This window comes from Syngnathus typhle, linkage group LG2, assembly GCF_033458585.1.
Source record: "Syngnathus typhle isolate RoL2023-S1 ecotype Sweden linkage group LG2, RoL_Styp_1.0, whole genome shotgun sequence".
Classification (NCBI taxonomy): domain Eukaryota; kingdom Metazoa; phylum Chordata; class Actinopteri; order Syngnathiformes; family Syngnathidae; genus Syngnathus; species Syngnathus typhle.
Window position 1 is genome coordinate 20,053,760 of NC_083739.1, and position 19,583 is coordinate 20,073,342.

A 19,583-nucleotide genomic window follows, 5' to 3' on the forward strand; every position below is an offset into this window, starting at 1 on the left:
TGGGAAGCTTTACTGATACTGGAACAGTTTAGACGGCGCAAAACACAGATGACAGTAGAAACAAAGCGAAACATTAAAACCCCTGACTATTTGCTCCCAAAAAGATTTCTCAAACAACATGGAGGCCTGCAGGAAGGTCAGGTAATGGTTTTCAGTGGCTGACAATATGTCATACGAGTGTAATATTACAGTCCTGCCTCCAGGCCCTTGCCCAGACTTGCAGCCAATGGCAGTCCACCCCAGTCCCCTCCCACAGCAACAGGCGCTTTAAAACTCCTCGCGAGTCTCATCTCTTTCTATCCACTCTGGTCTCTCTTCCCTCCGCTGGATTGCCTGCCTCACCAACTTTCATCCAAAAAGCAAAGAAACTCAAGCTCACAATGGCAGCCAGTTACAAGAGCACTTCGTACAGCGTGAGGAGCTCCTCTGCCCCGAGGAACTTCAGCAGCCACTCCTACACCGGAGCAGGAGGGCTGACCGCCCGCAAGAGCTACAGCGTCAGGAGTTCCTACGGGGGTAGTAACAGGGGCTATGGAGGGCCAGGCATCATCACCAGCACCAGCAACTACGGCCTCGGCTCCAGCATGGGTGGATCGGGCATGGCTTTTGGGGGTGGCATGGGACTGGGTCAGGCCCAAATCTCTGCTGTGACTGTCAACAAGAGTCTGCTGACCCCGCTCAACTTGGCCATTGACCCCACCATCCAGGCTGTCCGCACCCAGGAGAAAGAGCAAATCAAGACCCTCAACAATCGCTTTGCCTCTTTCATTGACAAGGTAAGCGGAAAAGTTGTAAAAGAGTTCAAACAGAGTAGCGCACACTCATGTAAACCTTCTGTCTGCACGTGCATTAATTTAACAGAGTGATCCACTCATAGAAACAGGCTCCCTAACACAAAAGACAGCAAGGCAGCTAGCAAAGGGCGTGTCAGGCAGCAGCAGCACAAGTTACCTTGGGATTGGTTTCCTCCCTTTAGCTGGGGTGGGGCCCTTTCTTACTTCCCACTAGCCCTCCACCACTGGACTTTCGAACGGAGAGTGGAAACACCCCCCCTCCCCTCCACACACACCATTTTATCTACAGAATGCATGTAACCAAGAACCGCGTGCCCTCTTAAAGCCACAGCAGTGGGTTAATATTTAAAAAGCCCTGCAGGTTTCATGTTCTGATCAACAGCAGCTGTGAAGCTGCATAATGCAACAAAAAAACTTACCATCTTTATTAGTCAGTCCAAAAAGTTAAATTGAAGGCCTAAAACTCTCATGTCTACAAATTAGATTACCGTATGGATCCTAATCCCAACCAGTTCGGGCACACCTTTAGTTTAGTTAAATATTTACTCATCTCTCTCACTCTCTCTCGCTCTCTCTCGCTCTCTCTCTCTCGCTCGCTCTCTAACTACAGATGAAATTTTGCTCAAACCCACCATCCGTTGCCTCTCCTTTCATTTGCCTGCAAAAGGCTTCATTTACAAAAACAGGAAGGCACAAGGCTGATAGGTTAACTCACTGTGTTCCTCCATCACCAAATTTTTCCAGACAGATTAACATCACCCCGATCCCCACTCTTCCCCCCTCCCCTCATCCTCTGACGGGATGCATGCACTACGTCAGGCCTTCCTCTCTAAAAAGGCAACCTGCAAAGCTCCCAAGACAGATAAGATCAACAAAGACTATAGAAGGGGAACAGGAGGCATGGCGAGTTTGATGGATGTTAAAAGGTGACAGGAGTATTCATAATATTAGTGGTATCTGTAAAAATATTCGATTCAAACCTGAGTCCCATTTTTAGTCATAGAAAAAAAGAGATTGAAAGCAGTTGTCATTATCTATGACTGTAAACTTTTTTAAGGCTACTCAATCACATTTTTCGAACACATGTATTTTAAGCCTGTCTCACCCATAAAAATAAATAGAGGAGAAAGAAGAAACAAAACAGTATGTGTGTCTATACAAACAAACAGTGCATGCACACTGTCATTAATTATTAGCTCATGTTGCTTCATTCATTATGTCTAACCCTAACCCACCACCACCTCTCCCTCAGGTGCGCTTCCTGGAGCAGCAGAACAAAATGCTGGAGACCAAGTGGAACCTGCTGCAGGGCCAGACCACCACGCGCTCCAACATCGACGCCATGTTTGAGGCCTACATCACCAATCTGCGCAGACAGCTTGACAGCCTGGGCAACGACAAGATGAAGCTGGAGGCTGACCTGCACAACATGCAGGGCCTGGTAGAGGACTTCAAGAACAAGTGAGTGCCTCCACAGATAAATCAATAAAGCATTCATTTCTACATGGCTGTATATTGCACAGCCGCAGCGTGCAGGCCTGTACATTTCTCCAATACCAACACAATGTGTTGCTGGTATTCATTTGTTTCCACAAACCAGACTAATTCAGCGGACTGGTGGGATAGATTACTTGCACCTCCTAGTGTTATACTTGTGTATAACTCGTGAACCACGTGGCATACTAAGCTCTCCTTTTGTCTGGCAGGTATGAAGATGAGATCAACAAGCGTACAGAGTGTGAGAACGACTTCGTCCTCATCAAGAAGGTCAGTTTGATTCAATTCCTTTACATTTTCTGTATCACACAGCAACAAAAGTTGACTTGAGGCACTTTTCAAATGACTGTAATGGAGCCATTGTTGTCAACTGAAAATAATATATTTTTCCTTGTCATCAAATTCAAATAAGTGTATAAAAAAAAAAATGTTGCATTCAATTATATGCAGGACTAGTATGGTAATTGTGTAAAAATATGCAACATTCATTGTCTTTCATTTAATTCCACTGTTACTCTTTTTTTTTTTGGTCATGAAATCCCTTCCTGCAATTCTCCCATAACAATGGGTTGTTTGAAATATTGCTTCAGTGTCCAAACTGAATACAGTCTTGTATTTTCTGTAGGATGTTGATGAGGCCTACATGAATAAGGTTGAGCTGGAGGCCAAGCTGGAAAGTCTGACAGACGAGATCAACTTCCTCAGGTCCATCTATGAGGAGGTATGGATACAAAAAGAGGGCTGCATCTTTATGCGCTTGCCATTTGCTGATATTTCTACTTATTGCATTGCTTTTCTTACATCTGCAGCGTTAAATGCCATTCCTCAGGATGGTATTGCTAAACATTTATTTTTGTTGTTGTCCTTGTCTAGGAGCTGCGTGAGCTCCAGAGCCAGATCAAGGACACATCAGTCATTGTGGAGATGGACAACAGCCGTAACCTGGACATGGACAGCATCGTAGCAGAGGTGAAGGCTCAGTACGAGGACATCGCCAACCGCACCCGGGCTGAGGCAGAGACATGGTACAAGACCAAGGTAAAAATTTACGTTTTGGCCGTTTTCATCATATTTCATTAGTATGTGAATTAACATAGGGTGTGTTTGGTCAACTACACTCATCCAGAGCCACCCTTGTTTTTGTCCGTTTAGTTTGAGGAGATGCAGACATCCGCCAGCAGATATGGAGATGACCTGAGGGCTACCAGGACAGAGATTGCCGACCTCAATCGCATGATCCAGAGGCTGACGTCCGAGATTGATTGCGTTAAAGGACAGGTATGGATGAATCTTTTGCAAATAAAGCAAGTGATCAGAAGTATATTCAACGTCATTGTTCTGACCCTCTCCCAGCGTGCCAATCTGGAGGCTCAGATTGCCGAGGCCGAGGAGCGCGGCGAGCTGGCTATTAAGGATGCCAAGTCCCGCATCCAAGACTTGGAGGATGCCCTGCAGAGAGCCAAGCAAGACATGGCCCGCCAGATCCGCGAGTACCAGGACCTGATGAACGTCAAGTTGGCTCTGGACATCGAGATCGCCACCTACAGGAAGCTGCTGGAGGGCGAGGAGGACAGACTGGCAAATGGCATCAAATCCATCAGCATCTCCAAACAAACCAGTAAGTGTTGCTTGATAGGGAAACAAATTGGTGAATCCTATGCTCAGTGGGGTTATGCAATATTTGCGTATTTTGCATAATTTTGTATTTACAGTACTGTGTGTAATTCCATGGCTATTTACAGAGAAAGCATTCACAGGGCAGACTCAAACAAACATGCCCGAAGTTCAGACATACAATCAGATATATGTATCAGTCATACAAAATAGATTCTCTGTTTAAAATTAGTAGTTGAAGTTAAATTTTCTTTAAAGTTTAAGTGGTTTATTTCCACCCTTTCAGCAGAAAACTGAATTGTTGTCTTGCTAGTCAATCTTGCCTGTATTTGTTTTCTAACTACAAATTTGAGGACAGAAAGTTGCCACCGGCCCTGTGTGGCACATTTGAAATGTGATTGGAAACACTTCTACACACATATCTTGGAAGCAGCGTAGCCAAGAGAAAGGCCGCAAAATTAAGAAGGTAGACATTTGGGAATAAACGAATAGAATTTCATGGAGCAGGTTGTAAATGTAGTGCAAAACTTCTGATAATGTTTTGGCCAGCAAACAGGCCTTTCAACCCTCTGAGTGTATGTTTCCACAGCAAACCCAATCAGCTGCATAGACACGAGACAGAACGTCTACTCAAGCGGTTACAGCAGCGGCTATAGCAGTGCCGGCGGCTACAGCAGCGGCGGCTACGGCAGCGGCTACGGCAGCGGCTACAGCGGCGGCTACGGCAGCGGCAGCTACGGCAGCGGCAGCTACGGCACCACCAACTTCAGCGGCGGCAGCGGCGTCAACACCCAAACCAAGAAGAACATGGTGATCAAGATGATCGAGACCAGGGATGGCAAAGTGGTGTCTGAGTCCTCCGAGGTCATTGAGGATTGAGCTAGTGTGGTTTTAACGCAACTCAGAGTGCTTTGAGCTCCCTTCTCTGGTAGTTTTTACACTTACATTTCAACTCCCACCTAACTTTTTGTAATTAACATGTCTGACGCTTGCCAGTCACTCTACCATAGAGCCTTAAAAAAAAACAAGCAATAAAGTATCCTTTCGCTACCAATTACCTGAAAGGGACCAAAGAATCTATTTCGTATGTGTGATACTTGAGTGTTGTCTCGGAAAGTGATGTTAAAGTGAAGGTAAATCCGAAATTTGAATATACGCAACAGCTACTCACTGAGGACTGCTCCCCCTCTAGTGAACGGTGGAGCTGTCGAAGGAATGTGAATGTGCTGAAGTGTCCATGATCTAACTAATGTCTAAAAAAACAATTGCTACTGTAGGTAGTGCATGTCTTCCCCATGCGTGTCCTGTAACCGTTTGACCTCCCAGGAGAGTGCCCACATCATAATGTAGTCCTGAGGTGCTGTTTTTGCTACCACACCAAATAAAAAAAAAATCTCAACATGTTGTGTTGGTTTCCATTTCAACTACTCACAGATTGCTCCATCCATCCATCCATCCATCCATCCATCCATCCATCCATCCATCCATCCATCCATCCATCCATCCATCCATCCATCCATCCATCCATCCATCCAACCACCCACCCACCCATAAGAGTCTGCTTCCAGACAGATCCTCTTCTCCAAAAGGGGGACCACCACCCTGGTCTGCCAATATAGAGGCACCCATTGTCCCACAGAATTTTTTTTAACCAACTTGGTGACTTAAACCTCAGATAGGATTGCCCACCTTGCTAGACTCCCCAGACTCTGCTTCCTCAAAGGAAGGTGTGTCAGTGGAATTGATGAGGTCTCTGAAGTATTCTCCCCACCGATTCACAAAGTCCCAAGTTGAGGTTAGCAGCGCCCCATCTCGTCTACACTGGTGCACTGAGAGACCAGTGCCATAATCCACAAGTGGATATCTTCTTGAATTTCTTGCATTGCACTACTTTGCACACGGCAATTTCATGGTTGTACTCCAGTGAGTTATTCTACCATGTAGACCACATGACTCTCGTGCGTTGAATTTAAAGGGAATAAAGAGAGGTTTTTAGGCTCCAGTTCAAGCCTGACAAATATAGAACATGTTTATGTCAAAATAGCAAAGTTGAGCTCTTAGGCTCCAAATACTGAAAGGAAAATCTGCACAGTCCAAAACACTGCTTTAGTTTACAGGTCACAGCGCCACTCTTGGCATTTACAGGAGGATTCTTACGAAGAGGCCGGAGTGGCTGCTGAGGAACCACCTTATGGCTGTACATTTATCTTTCTTTGGCTTTGTTGCTTTTTTTCTTTAGCGTAGCCTCTATAAAAGAAACTCAAAGCGGTCGGTGCGATAAAGATACAAAGTCCACGTTGTGTTTGCCAAACTGTAGTAAAAGCCATCAGTCCATAATGACTGATTCCACCATGAGAGAAATTCTTACAAAACACGTTGGAGCAGTGAATCTGATTAATTTGCGTTTTATTTATTTTCTCCAAGGGGTAAACAAACTAGTAAAGTCTTTCAAATGCACACACACTAAACTGCAAATGGTAGGACCACATTTGAATTAGCAACAACTTGCATGTGCACCTGCAGGGATACCAATGTTGTGTTGTTATGGAGCAAGAACAATGGTGCTAAATTTTCCCAGTGGAAATAAAATTTGTCATTGTCATAAAATATGTATTGAAACATTGACACTGAAAATGAGTTTGCTGAAAGATAATTAGTACACATACTGCACTAAATCGCTGCTCATGCAAAATGTGTGTGTGTGTGCGTGTGTGTGTAACTCAAATACATTGATGTTTAATTGTATTTATATATTTATTTATGTGTTTATTTTCACATTGATCTTGGTTATTTATTTATTTAATTATTTATTTATTATATTTTCTTACATATATGTATATTCATTCATTTCTATTTTCACTTTTATTCAATTTCAAGTGACGCATGACGACTAGGGGGCAGCATCTTACCATGAAACTGGAGTTCTGTCTGAGTTCTGTCCTTCACCTCAGTCGGATGAGAAGTTATACACAATGCCTGGACATGACATTTGGTACACTTGCAAAACCCCTGTCGACATTAGGCATGATGAGGTATTTGTTTGTGTGTGTGCGTATGAGTGTGTGTGTGTGTGTGTGTGTGTTTGTTTGTCAGTCTAACAACTTTCTGAGAGCTTTCTTCATCTAAAAATGGTGTTGTTATTGTGGTTAAAGTGTGCATTGGTGTTGAATATAGTTACTCCAAAAAAAATGTAACGCTTCTTTATATGCTGCAGTGAAACCACAGCAAATTCAACATAATGTTAAAGGAATGCCTTTGTACCAGTGCCAATCAACACTGATTTGTTTTTTTATAATGAAGGCTTGGCAAATATACAATTACATTTCGCTTGATTAACGTTGGCAAAAAGTGAAGAAAGAGATTACCCTTGGAGAAGTTTAACCCTAAAATATATAATTGCATATGTAATTGCAAAAAGACGAAGACCTTTAAAGAAGAATGTCGTCAAGGGTGGAGTAGAGCATGTCAAGGCTTGAATGTACTTCAATGTAATTCTGCTTTCCAGAAGAAGATAAAGTGAATCACAACATCTTATCCGCCTAGACCCATAAATAAAGGAATTCTGAATCGTTATAAGTCCGGTTCACCTATTTTAGGTGTAACTGGAATATATTAGAATGGATTTAAAGTGACACAGACACGGAAACACCAAAATAGTTAGTCATTGTAAATGAGCTGTACGCTAGTCTATTGCATTGTATGTATAATATGCTAAAAAGAAGTGTGCGAAATGTTCAGGCACTTAGGTAATTTAGGTAAAACAGAATTAAGGGACACTAAATTGTGAATTAAACAATGCCATAAAACAAGTAATTGCTCTTTGTTTGCACATTTGTCACAAAACCTAGTGAGGTGGAAAAAATATAGGTAGACAGAAAGCCTTTATTGTCATTGTACACAACAAACAGTCTACATAGTGTAACCAGATTAGAAGTTTTTTGCAACTATAATTAAGAATTCCAAGAACCAGTAATGTTGTCATTCTTGAAAAATCAACATTTATTTGGATTGGTGTAATTAGACCCAGGCGTATAGGAAAGTCGCAACAACGACAATTGCGGGTGCCAAATTGCGACGAAGCTTGCAACTATGCAATGCAATGTATCGCATGCGACTATATCCAAAACGCAACATCTTTGATCAATATTTTCCACAGAAACCCCACAGTGTAAAGATTTTATAACAATCTGAGTATATTATCATGGCTAGATAGCGAACTATGAGAGAAATTGGTAATGGTTATAAAAATGAGAAACAATGCATCCAAAGGCCTTGTCTTGGATGAATGCAACAGCCACTTGACAAAATCTTCACTTGGCCTATACTTTAAACATTGTGGAAATGGCGAAGCCGAGAAACAACATGACACCTCTAAATCCATGTCATGTGAATTTGGCAGTGTGGTAAATCTAGACTGTTATTTTATAGAGCTTTAATACAAGCGTTGTAGAAAATGGATGGGTGGATAGGTAACAAATGCAATCATATATTACCTATCCACCCATGTTTTCTGCTCAGGCTAAATTCCAACGTAGCATACGTAGTTGTAAAACAAACAAGCTAGTAACGAATGACTGGATCATGGACTGCAGTCATGGGCAATTTGTGGCCTGCGAGCCGCATATGGCCACACCCGATGAATGAACGAGAATGTGTGTCCTGTGACTGGCTGGTAACCAATCCAGGGTGAAGTCTGCTTTTTATACTTGCAGCTTCCCGTGAACCAAAACCCGATAAGCAGTAGAAAATGGAATGATGGAGAAGGAAAATATCCTTATAAGGTGCTTGGTTTGTTTCAAAAGTCACTCGCCAAATAAGATCTCCTCTTACAGTGTACGTTCTTCACTGATGAGTGCCTCTGGGCAATGCTCGTGTTCTTTACGCCGCTGCTTGCAAAAAGCAGGTCGAGACAAGACAGCATGATTGCTCAGCGCGTATAAAAAAGTCACAGGAGGAGACGACTACATTTGGTGGTAGTCAGGGCCTGCAATATGCTTTTGAAGTGGTACAAGAATGATAGTGACAGTGTAGTGTTTTGTACAGAAAAAAAGAAAATACGTTGCTGTGTTTTTTGGTTTGTATTTTTCACCCCCCTCCTCATAAAAATGCACACATATTAGTATTCTTTATTATTGAAACGTCCCAACTGGAAATACATTGAGTTGTTGCTTCAGTAACATTTCTTGCATTTGCATGACCATTTGTTGCATGGCAGAATTCAAAGTTTAAGGTATTTTATCCATCCATCTTCTCCGTCTTCTACTGCTTATGTGGGGTTAGGTCGCGGGGGCAGTATCCTTAGCAGAGAGGCCCCTCTCTGCAGCTACTTTGCAAAGCTCATCCCCGAGCCACCTCGTCTGTCTCCTCTCGATGCGGTAGAAGTTTTACTCTGATCCCTTGCCGGTTTTCTGAATATTGGTCTACTCGGCCTGGACATAAAATCACTACAATAATTAAAATAAACAAATAACTAAAGTGGGCGTGACACTGTGGCACACTGGTTAGCTCGTCCACCTCAGAGTTCAGAGGTTGTGGGTTCAATTCCACCTCTGGCCCTCCCTGTGTGGAGTTTGCATGTTCACCCCGTGCCTGCGTGGGTTTTCTCCGAGTACTCCGGGTTCCTGCCACATCCCAAAAACATGCAAGGACTTCAAATTAACCGTAAGTGTAAGTGCGAGTGTTCGTCTCTGTGTGCCCTGGCACCGCTGGCAAGCGGTTAATTTGGTTGTCCTGATGACTGCTGGGATAGGCTCCAGCACGCTCGCAACCCCTGTGGGGACAAGCAGTATGGATATATGGATATGAGTAAGTACGTGTTTAAAAACCTGTACCACTCTACTGCAGTTAAGAGCATTAACATGATATTATCATTAACATGTACTTTATTTTCTCTTTTTAAACTCAATTGGTGTTTCTGTAGCTTTAGTTACAGCTCACAGACATAAGAAAACATGTCAAATGGGGTAAGATTAAGAGAATGTGAATGAAGGAGATTTTGATTGTGTTCATTTCTGCTAAGCTTGCAGGTGTGGTTTTACCTCGAGGTGGTTTGCATTCTTCAGTGACAGTTCTGGCCTAATAGTGGCCCCTAAAACCAAGCCCTACCTAGTGCTAAGGTTGAGTGGAAATCCAGGATGACTTTAAATCAGTAATGCAACACCATTCAAATGAGAAGTAAAAAAAAAAAACAAGTGAAAGTTGTTAAAAGATTCAAGATTCAAGAGTTTTTATTCGCCATGTTTGAGCGTGCCAAACAAGGAATTTGACTTCGGTACATCACAGCCTCTGTTCAACATTTAGGTGACTAACAACACTCAGGACATGTGAAAAATGACAAATATTCTCAAACATCCCCTGATCTTAAACTCCCAAGAGGGCAAGGAAAAACTCAAAACTCCAGCTAGGGGAAATGAGAAACCTTGAGAAGAGACCACAGATGGGAGGGTCCCTCTTCCAGGATGACCAGGCTGCAATGGATGCAGAGAGGACACATAGTACAAACAGTGTAGACAATTCAAAAAAGGTGTGGAGATCAGAATGTCATTGCACAGCAATGACTCCGAGACTTTAAGAGTGGTGAAAATCTTTTGTGTGTAGGTGGGAATGAGAACCTCCTTTTTGGGTTCTCAAACATGATTAGACAAGTGGCTCACAAGAGATTGTTGAACCATCACTTTTGAAACGTGTGACATTTGGAGGTTTTTGGAACTACCACTGTGCAGTCGTCAATAAAAATAAAGAAGCCATCAAACGACAACTGCATTTCTTACAAAGACAACAAGTGAATGATGGCTGGATCCTTTTCAAAATCTACAATCAGGAGTCACCATTGTGGATGCAAATATAGGGGGTTTACAAAAAGGTGCAAACTAAATTAAGTATTGCAGGTTGGAGGTGAAAGGGGCTGGACATTACAAGTGGATCGTGCAATTTTTGTTGCAATTTTGAACCTATACTTCTGCTTGACCCTATAATCTTCTCACCCATCCATTAATTTTATGTCATGCTTGTTCACTACAGATGACTTTAGGTGGATTACACTCTGGACTGGTCACCATTCAATCAAAGAGTAGGTATAAACAAGCCACCATTCACACCTATGGACAATTTTAGGTGGAGTATACCCTGGACTGGTCACCATTCAATCAAAGAATAGGTATAAACAAGCCACCATTCACACCTATGGACAATTTAGACGGACCTACCATGGATGGTTTTGGGGTGAAGATGTATGCCTAGAGAAATCTCACCTATAGGAAGAACATTGAAACTTCATGCAGGAATGTTGATTTAAAAATTCAAACTGGGATCTCCTGACTGTGAGGCATACATTCTCACCCCAATTTCACAATGCTTCTCTCCCTGTTCAAACTCATACACAAATACACAATAAATAAACAATAAAATGTTACTAGCGGAGCTGATGTAACAATAATGACCCTATCAAACTGAGAAAGAAACTCTCAAAAATTCTAAGGAAAAGAAATGCACTATTGTGCAATGGCCAATGGTCACTTTATCTCAAGCCAATAAAGCTCGTCGTTCACTTAGTGAAGACACAAATGAAGGCTGCAAGAGTCACAAACATTCGCAACAGAATGTGGCTGCAGAAACTGAAGCCTTTACCAAAATGTCATTTGCAGATCAAGTATAGAATAATTTAATCCAGTAATGTTTCATTTGAAAAAAAAAAAATCAAACCTTAAGCGGTACAATGCACACGTAAAGAGATAGGTACGTAGCTTGTCTCTTTGCAGACGTGGCTCTAGTTTTGAGGGAAAAAAGCGAGGCCCCAGGCAGCTGGAGTGAGTGTTATATAACAAGTGAACATGAAGCAAGTTGTCTCATGCAGCGGTTCTGAGCAGGCAGAGGCATGGCACTACTGTACCAATGGCTTAATAAATAAGATCCCTCTTCTTTAAATGCAGAAAGTTCCCATGATTTATAGGGTGACACAGCCTACTAGTCAGATCGCCTGAGGGGGCCGCTACCCATTTTTACCCATTGTGCAACATAGCTTGCAATGCGTCAAACATAAACTGTTGCAATGAAAACTACTCTTGTAGTGTCTACCTTTGTAGTTTCCAGCACCTTTGAAACATCCCCCAGATTACTCTACTAGTTCACAACAAAAATATTTGTTGCATCGCAACAAATATAATCAAATTCATTTCTGTATTGCATTGCGACATTTGTTGCCAGGCATTATTTGTGAGTCCTAGTCTATTAATTCTGCTGCACCACGTCGTAGAGAAAGGACAGGGAGTGGTGGCAGGAGTTTAGAGAGAACAGAACTAGCGTCATTAAGCATTTAGTGCACATTTTCAGAAAGCATGTTCCTAAAGCAATTACATTATTATTATTATTATTATTATTATTATTATTATTATTATTATTATTATTATTATTATTATTATTATTATTATTATTATTATTATTATTATAGAGCACAAAAGTAGCGGGTACAAAAGTAATGACAATTCTATGGGACTAGAACTTACTGGTGCCCTAAAAAAAGAATTTCAATTTGCAACATTTGTGGGGCAAAAAGTATAAGGATGGGAAAATGAATTCCCAAATGTCTTTCCCCACCCATTCACTTTTAAACATGTTGAAATAAAAGAACCAAAGAAATATTTGAGCTAGGCTCATAATTCTGCTCTGCATGTTCAGCTTTGCCATTTTGCTCTTGGCAACTGTGGTCAAGGGTGTGGTTTACAATCTTTGAGTTCGTGATAGTCAAGACAAGCTTACTCATTGCCAATAGAATTGCATTTGTATCCCACAGAAAAACCCTTATTGTGTTGTGAAAAACAACCCCCAGTTCTAAGAAAGATGGGAAATTGCTTGAGTACATGTCAAATAAACATCTTAACTATTAGGTCAGTTGGCAAGGTAAGGCAGCAGAAAACACATTCACCCGATAGATTCAGTCCATGCTTATTGTATCGGTTTGCCAAGATTCACTACATCAGCGTATACTCCCGTCTCTATAACAGTTCTCACAAAGACGAACATTAGCCTGCAAACATTCCACTACATGTGCAAACAGGACAGCTTGAGATATTACTCATATGGTTCCAGCTATATTGGATTCCGCATTGTAAAAAAAGACAAGTCAATAGGCATTTTGACATTGACACAAAAACAATTTTCTTCATTGATTGTTTTTAAATGTTTGTAACAATGACATGAGCATGTCTGCTCTGTCATCACGTGCATTGTTTTTGTATGTAAATGCATACCTATGCAACGTGTACCTAACAGCTTTGAACGAGCTTAATGACCTTTTAAGCGTTGCAGTTAAATGCTTGTATGAATTTTCAAAGTTGTGTGAAACAAGTGAATTAGCTTATTTTAAGGACAAGTGCAAAAGCTTCCAGATTTAGACAATTTTATGATCCGAGTGCAGACGATTCTTTTCTTTTCATTTTCTTTGTTTTTTTTTTAGTATTCTTCACTAACAGTGCAAAATTACTCATGAGCAATGCATATGAACACGTATATTTTATCACAAAATTGAATCAATGTGTGAAAACTTTCAATGAGAGCATTCTGGATATAAAACGAGAAGTCACGGAAAATCTTGCAGGGTGTGACTTGCCCTCCAGCACTTTTAAGGAGGCCTATTTGCAAAAGAGAGACTCTGAAGGCAACACCTCATCTAGGGTGAATGTGATGCGTTGCAACACGTAGAAACAGGAACTCTCGTCTTCTTTTTACCTCTGATGTTAGGTTATGCGTAAAATTACATAATTTACAAACTACTAAATAAAAACTATTTGTGGTGACCTGCTATTGAAATATATCTAGAGTCCTCCTTATCTATTGATAATGAAAACTAAAAGCAGGCTTATAAATGTATTTGATTTTCTTAGCAATGTATGGAAATTTTGGGTTTGATTCTACAATGAGAAATTCATTGATACCTAGTTTGTTTAAACCAGAAGATTGCAATTGGAGTTTTGATGCAAATAAGAATAAAGGCAGTTGTTGGGGAAATGCGAGTCTACTTCCTGACTACTGTTGCGGAGCTCTTGAGAGGCACTCTGCACAGAACTGTTTGTACACCCTTTCCCTCTGTCATCTCACCTTGCATGTGTGTGATCTGTTCATGTGTAGCATGCAACAGAAGAGTAAAATCTACTTTCCCCTCGAGGGATGATAAACAATATACAGTATTAAAGGATCTATCCAACCATTTTCTATTCTGTTTAATTATTCACGAGGAACGTGTATGATAACAATATGTTATTGCACCCTCTACTTATAGTATGACTACAAAAAAGGTGTTTTAAAAACAGTATAACTAAAAGTATATAAAAGTCATGACAAAGCCCAAGGCAGGCGAGAGTGTCCAGTATTTGTCAACACACAAAAAAAAAAGTACGCCAAGCAAATCATGCAGGGGACAAGATGGGACAACAATATTGCCCATTTTGCATGATTTTCTTAATGTAGTACAATTGCAGGTTCTTTATCTAGCTAGGTGTGTCAAGACAGCTCCTTTTACAAGAGTGGCACAGTTGCTTGTTTGACAGCCCAAATATATCCATGAAAGTGGGCCTTACTGCAGGTGCGACCTCCACATTCCTTGTGATTGGAGCACGGTTGGGAGGTGCAGAGAAGGCGGAGCTCTGTCGGTAACCCCCCCCCCCCCCCCCCCATTGTTGGAGGTTCTTAAAAAGCCATCAGGCACAAGAAACAGGTACTTAGAGGGACGACTCTCCTCTTAGTGGACTCCTCTGCTCTGCCAAGTCTCTCTCTCTCAGCTCCTCCTTTTCTCTGTTACTCCTTTTCTTCAAAATGACGAGCACGCGTAGCATTAAAACTGTGAGGACCAGCTATGGGACTGGCGGCGGAAGTAATTTTGGCACGTATGGTAGCGGTGGCGGTGGTGGATTCACCTCACGATCTGCAGTTAGTTATAGGTCAGTCCCAATAGCTTCCTCAAGTAGCACTATTCTTAGATCAAGCATGCGTGGTAGTGGTGGTGGTGGTGGTGGTGGTGGTATGGGTGGCGGTTTTGGTAGTTATTCCATAGCTGCTGGAAGTGGAGCTGGTTATGGGATCAGTGGAGCTGGTTTTGGGATGGGTAGTGGTCTTGGTTATGGCGCTGGTTTTGGTGGAGGTATTCCAGCTATTGCAAACGTCCAAGTCAACCAGAGCCTGCTGACCCCCATGGACATTAGCATCGATCCCAGTATCCAGATGGTCCGAACACAAGAAAAAGACCAGATCATGGGTCTGAACAACCGCTTTGCCAGCTTTATTGACAAAGTAAGTGGTTCTTTGATGTTTGAGAGTCATTCGGGGAGAAACCCTCATAACTTGACATTTGTGGGTTTGTGCAAAACTTTACTTTAAAAAAAAAAAAATTACTTTATTCTGAAGTGCCGCCTCTTTATATAATGACCAGAATGTGGGGATATCTAAACTATGTTAACGACTACATACTCTTAACTCAAAACTGCTTATCTCAAAGTTGAAGCTGGCAAGAAGGCCACTTCCATTTAATGTTCTATGACCATAGGTGGTCCCCTGCCATCTGCCTGACAGTGAGAGGCAGAAACATTATAGTGGTCATATCCAATGTCCGATAGTTTTAAAGTCAAGGGAGATCATGTTACTGGTGATTGGACTCGAGGCCCTCAGAGTGAAGCGGCACACCTGATCTGTAACTACTAAAATTCATGTAAAAGTGAAGGTTTAAGCTGATGTGGATTTAACTTGTTGGATTCACATATGTAGAAAATGATGCACTCATCAGGAATAAATTAGTTCGGTATCAGTTCAGGACACGGGTGGCTGGAGTCTATCAGGGAAAATATCAGTAATCACCGCTACAATACTAGACTTTTTTTTTTCTTTTCAGGAATCCTCAAGGATGGGCACTCGATAAAAGTGCGCAGCCCTGAGGCCCATAAAGCATAAATGCATAAGGGAGTGGCTAAATGAGGTGTGGAGGCCAAAATGAAGGGATGGGCTTCAACCTCATCGGGGCACGTTCATTTCATGTTCATGCTCCCAGGAGCAAAATGTTCAAACATGTTTATTCAGATCATCCGACACGCTCAATTGATCTCATTACGCGTCCACTACAATTTAACTGGGTGGTATGCGAGGGTGCACCGACGATTATTCTAAATCCCAGTGACAACCATATAATTATATTAAAAGGCCTTGGAATTTTCCGTCCGAAACACTATTTGCACGCCATAAAGAAATGCCACCCCCTACCCTACTAAGAGTGTATTCATCTTTTCCATTAGGTGCGCTTCCTGGAGCAGCAGAACAAAATGCTGGAGACCAAATGGAATCTTCTGCAGGAGCAGACCACTACCCGCTCCAATATTGACGCTATGTTCGAGGCCTACATTGCCAACCTGCGCAGACAGCTTGATGGACTTGGCAATGAGAAAATGAAACTGGAGGCAGAGCTGAAGAACATGCAGAACATGGTGGAGGACTTCAAGAACAAGTGCGTCTAATTTGTTTGTGTCTGAACAGTATTTGATAACCACAGCCAATTATTAAATACCTTGCTTTCACTGTTTCAGATATGAGGATGAAATCAACAGGCGTGCCGGAGTGGAGAATGAATTTGTTCTCCTTAAGAAGGTGGATGATTCTTAAAAGTACATCTTAAAATGGAAACTGTACATGTTAAAAACATTTACCTTGGGTATCACTTTGTCTCTCTCATCACCTCATCTTCATACAGGATGTTGATGGTGCCTACTTAAATAAGCTTGATCTGGAGGCAAGGGTCGATGCTCTTCAGGATGAGATCAACTTCCTCAGAGCTATCTATGATGCTGTACGTAAAACAAACTCGATTCAGTTGGGCTAATGAGTCTAGGAAATAAGGACTCATTTCCCTTTGGTGTGGCAACAGGGAGGGATTCTGTCACAACCTTTAAGTTAACCTTGACCAGCTGAACTTCACTAACCTAAATGTCAAATTTGTTTTGCATATTCACAGGAGCTGCGTGAACTCCAGAGCCAGATCAAGGACACATCAGTCATTGTGGAGATGGACAACAGCCGTAACCTGGACATGGATTCCATCATCGCAGAAGTGAAGGCTCAATACGAGGACATCGCCAACCAAAACCGTCTATCCACAGAGGAATGGTACCAGCAGAAGGTAGCTAGTGAATGCAATGTCAAATGCAGACCTCTGCCTAGGCCAAGCAATAAGACTCTTCCCTTCCAGTTGATAAATTATACTGGATCAGATATTACTCGGGATTGGAAGAGTAGATACCGCAGGTGAAGATGTTCACAAAAAAAAATAATTGTCCAACCAAAAATTAAATCCAAGGTTTGGGTCCATAATGTGCCATTTGGCAGTAAAGAACATTATGAGTGGTTAACAACTTCCAAACCAATGCAGGAAATTGAAATTCCATATTTCTTGTTTTAGCCTTCTGTCAAAAAACACCATGTCAATGGCTGTAAGATTTCCACTCTTGTCCTTCCAGTACAAGGACATGGAGGCCTCTGCTGGCCAATATGGAGATGACCTGCGCAACACCAAGAACGAGATCGCAGAACTCAATCGTATGATTAGTCGTCTCCAGAATGAGATTGACGCAGTCAAGGGACAGGTATACATTTTCGATTCAAGTTTACTTCTGGGTGAAGTTTTATTTTTCAACTCTTTTCTTGAACATATGGTGGCTATTTTTCTATTTGCAGCGTGCCAACCTGGAGACTCAGATCGCTGAGGCCGAGGAGCGTGGCGAGCTGGCCGTACGGGACGCCAAGGCCCGAATCAAGGATTTGGAAGATGCTCTGCAAAGAGCCAAGCAGGACATGGCCCGCCAGGTCCGCGAGTACCAGGAACTCATGAATCTCAAACTGACGCTTGACATTGAGATCGCCACCTACAGGAAACTGCTGGAAGGCGAGGAGCAAAGGTACTTGTTTTGACTTGTTTCATATGAATGCAGTCCATTATTAGTGTGCAGCACCTGAGGTTGTTTTATTAACTTCTTTGCAGAATTGGCAATGTAGATGCAACCATCCACATACAGTCATCCAGCGGAGGCTTCAGTGAGTATTGATGTTCAATTCTTTCATTTTCAAGAATCACACTGAAGCCAGAGTTTTGAACATGAGCCCTTATAAATAAAAGTAAACATGCTAATGGTAATTGGTTTTGAATTATAATGTCAACGATGATGCACCTAGGCATCAAATGAATGTCCTCTCATATCCAAGAGTATTAGGTATTTCCTGGTGCATTTTTTTTTCTTTTGTTGTGTGCTTGATATGGAATACTGATACAATTGCTGAATTTAAAAGAATTAGATTTTTTTTAATTTTCCTTATGATATTTTCAAGTTATTTGTTGATTCAAAACATGACGTTTGAAGACAAGTTGGAAATGAAGTAATGTAGTTTTCCTTGTGTGTCATGGCACATTTACATTCTTTCTGTTTCATTTGTCCCATTGCCATCACCAGGTTCAGGAGGCATGGGAGGTGGCATGGGAGGTGGCATGGGAAGTGGCATGGGAGGTGGCATGGGAGGTGGCATAGGAGGTGGCATGGGAGTTGGCATGGGCATGTCCATGGGTGGAAGCACTGGTATGGGAGGCTATGGCAACATGTCCCGAATGAGCAGCGGCGGCAGCACCATGATGACATCAAGAACAAGCCTCAGCTCTCGCCGTTGAACATCCGCCTGAACCCATTGTGTCCCTTACTGTCCGTCATCAGGCCACGACTCGGAAAAACCTTCCACACAGCAACGCATCTCTTGTTCTCTTTACTTCTATAAGTCTTTGGTTTAATTAGCACATACTGTACACTCAGGGAGTCAGAGGTTCCATCAAAATCCAAGCAGAGGCATAGCCATTATTGGAACACCAACACAAAGCAGAGCATTCATATGAGTCAGTCCTTTTTTGTGCTTGTGGCTGTTTGCTGTTAGCTGCATGCTGTCTTGTAGACAAGCACATATTTGTAGTTGCATGACAGAGAATCCCTGCAATGCAACCAATCAATGCACGCTAAGATGTTAGGCACAGGAGGAGGGCTGGGTCTCTTATATTCCCAATGAAGAAATCCATTACATGGTCCTTTTTACTGCAGTCTTACATCTCTTAGCGTGTATGAAGCAGCCACACACCATACGTCACTTTCACACAATTTCTAGCATCTATCTGTCTGAGAGAGAGTAAACTAGCAGTTATGGTTTGTATTGCTTTTGCTTGACTCTGACTGGGTCCACCAAGCCTGGAATAAAGCTGAGTTCATCTAATTTACAATGCCTGCTTTGTTACATTTAGAAGGGGGATTTTCATATAATTGAACTATTTTTTTAAATGTAAAGCACTGAATAGTAAAAACTTGAATCTAAAAATAGTCATTTGAATCATCAGCGTCATTTTCACCGACAAGTCAGATCATGAAAATAACAGGGTTCCATAAAATATGATTGTGAATTCAAGTTTGGTCGAGCAATTTGATAGACAACAACCTCCTGCTGAACGTCGACAAGACCAAGGAGGTTGTTGTTGACTTCCGGAAGGGTCACACCCAACACCTGCCGCTGACCATCGACGGTGCTGTGGTGGAGAGAGTGAGCAGCGCCAGGTTCCTGGGGGTGCACATCAGTGAGGATCTCTCCTGGTCCACCAACACCGCATCACTGGCGAAGCCCAGC

At 42.1% G+C, this 19,583-nt stretch overlaps 2 protein-coding genes across 2 annotated transcripts; both read left to right on the forward strand.

Annotated features, from left to right (window-relative positions):
• Positions 1–285: 285 nt before the first annotated feature.
• LOC133167108 (keratin, type II cytoskeletal 8-like) lies at positions 286–5,304 on the forward strand. Its single transcript, XM_061297665.1, has 8 exons — positions 286–776; positions 2,047–2,255; positions 2,501–2,561; positions 2,917–3,012; positions 3,165–3,329; positions 3,444–3,569; positions 3,645–3,909; positions 4,495–5,304. The coding sequence occupies exons 1-8, from the start codon at positions 381–383 to the stop codon at positions 4,782–4,784; spliced, it is 1,608 nt and encodes a 535-aa protein (XP_061153649.1). The 5' UTR covers positions 286–380; the 3' UTR covers positions 4,785–5,304.
• Positions 5,305–14,595: 9,291 nt separating this feature from the next.
• On the forward strand, positions 14,596–19,178 carry LOC133142774 (keratin, type II cytoskeletal cochleal-like). Its single transcript, XM_061264288.1, has 9 exons — positions 14,596–15,185; positions 16,178–16,386; positions 16,466–16,526; positions 16,630–16,725; positions 16,891–17,055; positions 17,393–17,518; positions 17,610–17,830; positions 17,914–17,966; positions 18,380–19,178. The coding sequence occupies exons 1-9, from the start codon at positions 14,712–14,714 to the stop codon at positions 18,589–18,591; spliced, it is 1,617 nt and encodes a 538-aa protein (XP_061120272.1). The 5' UTR covers positions 14,596–14,711; the 3' UTR covers positions 18,592–19,178.
• Positions 19,179–19,583: the final 405 nt, after the last annotated feature.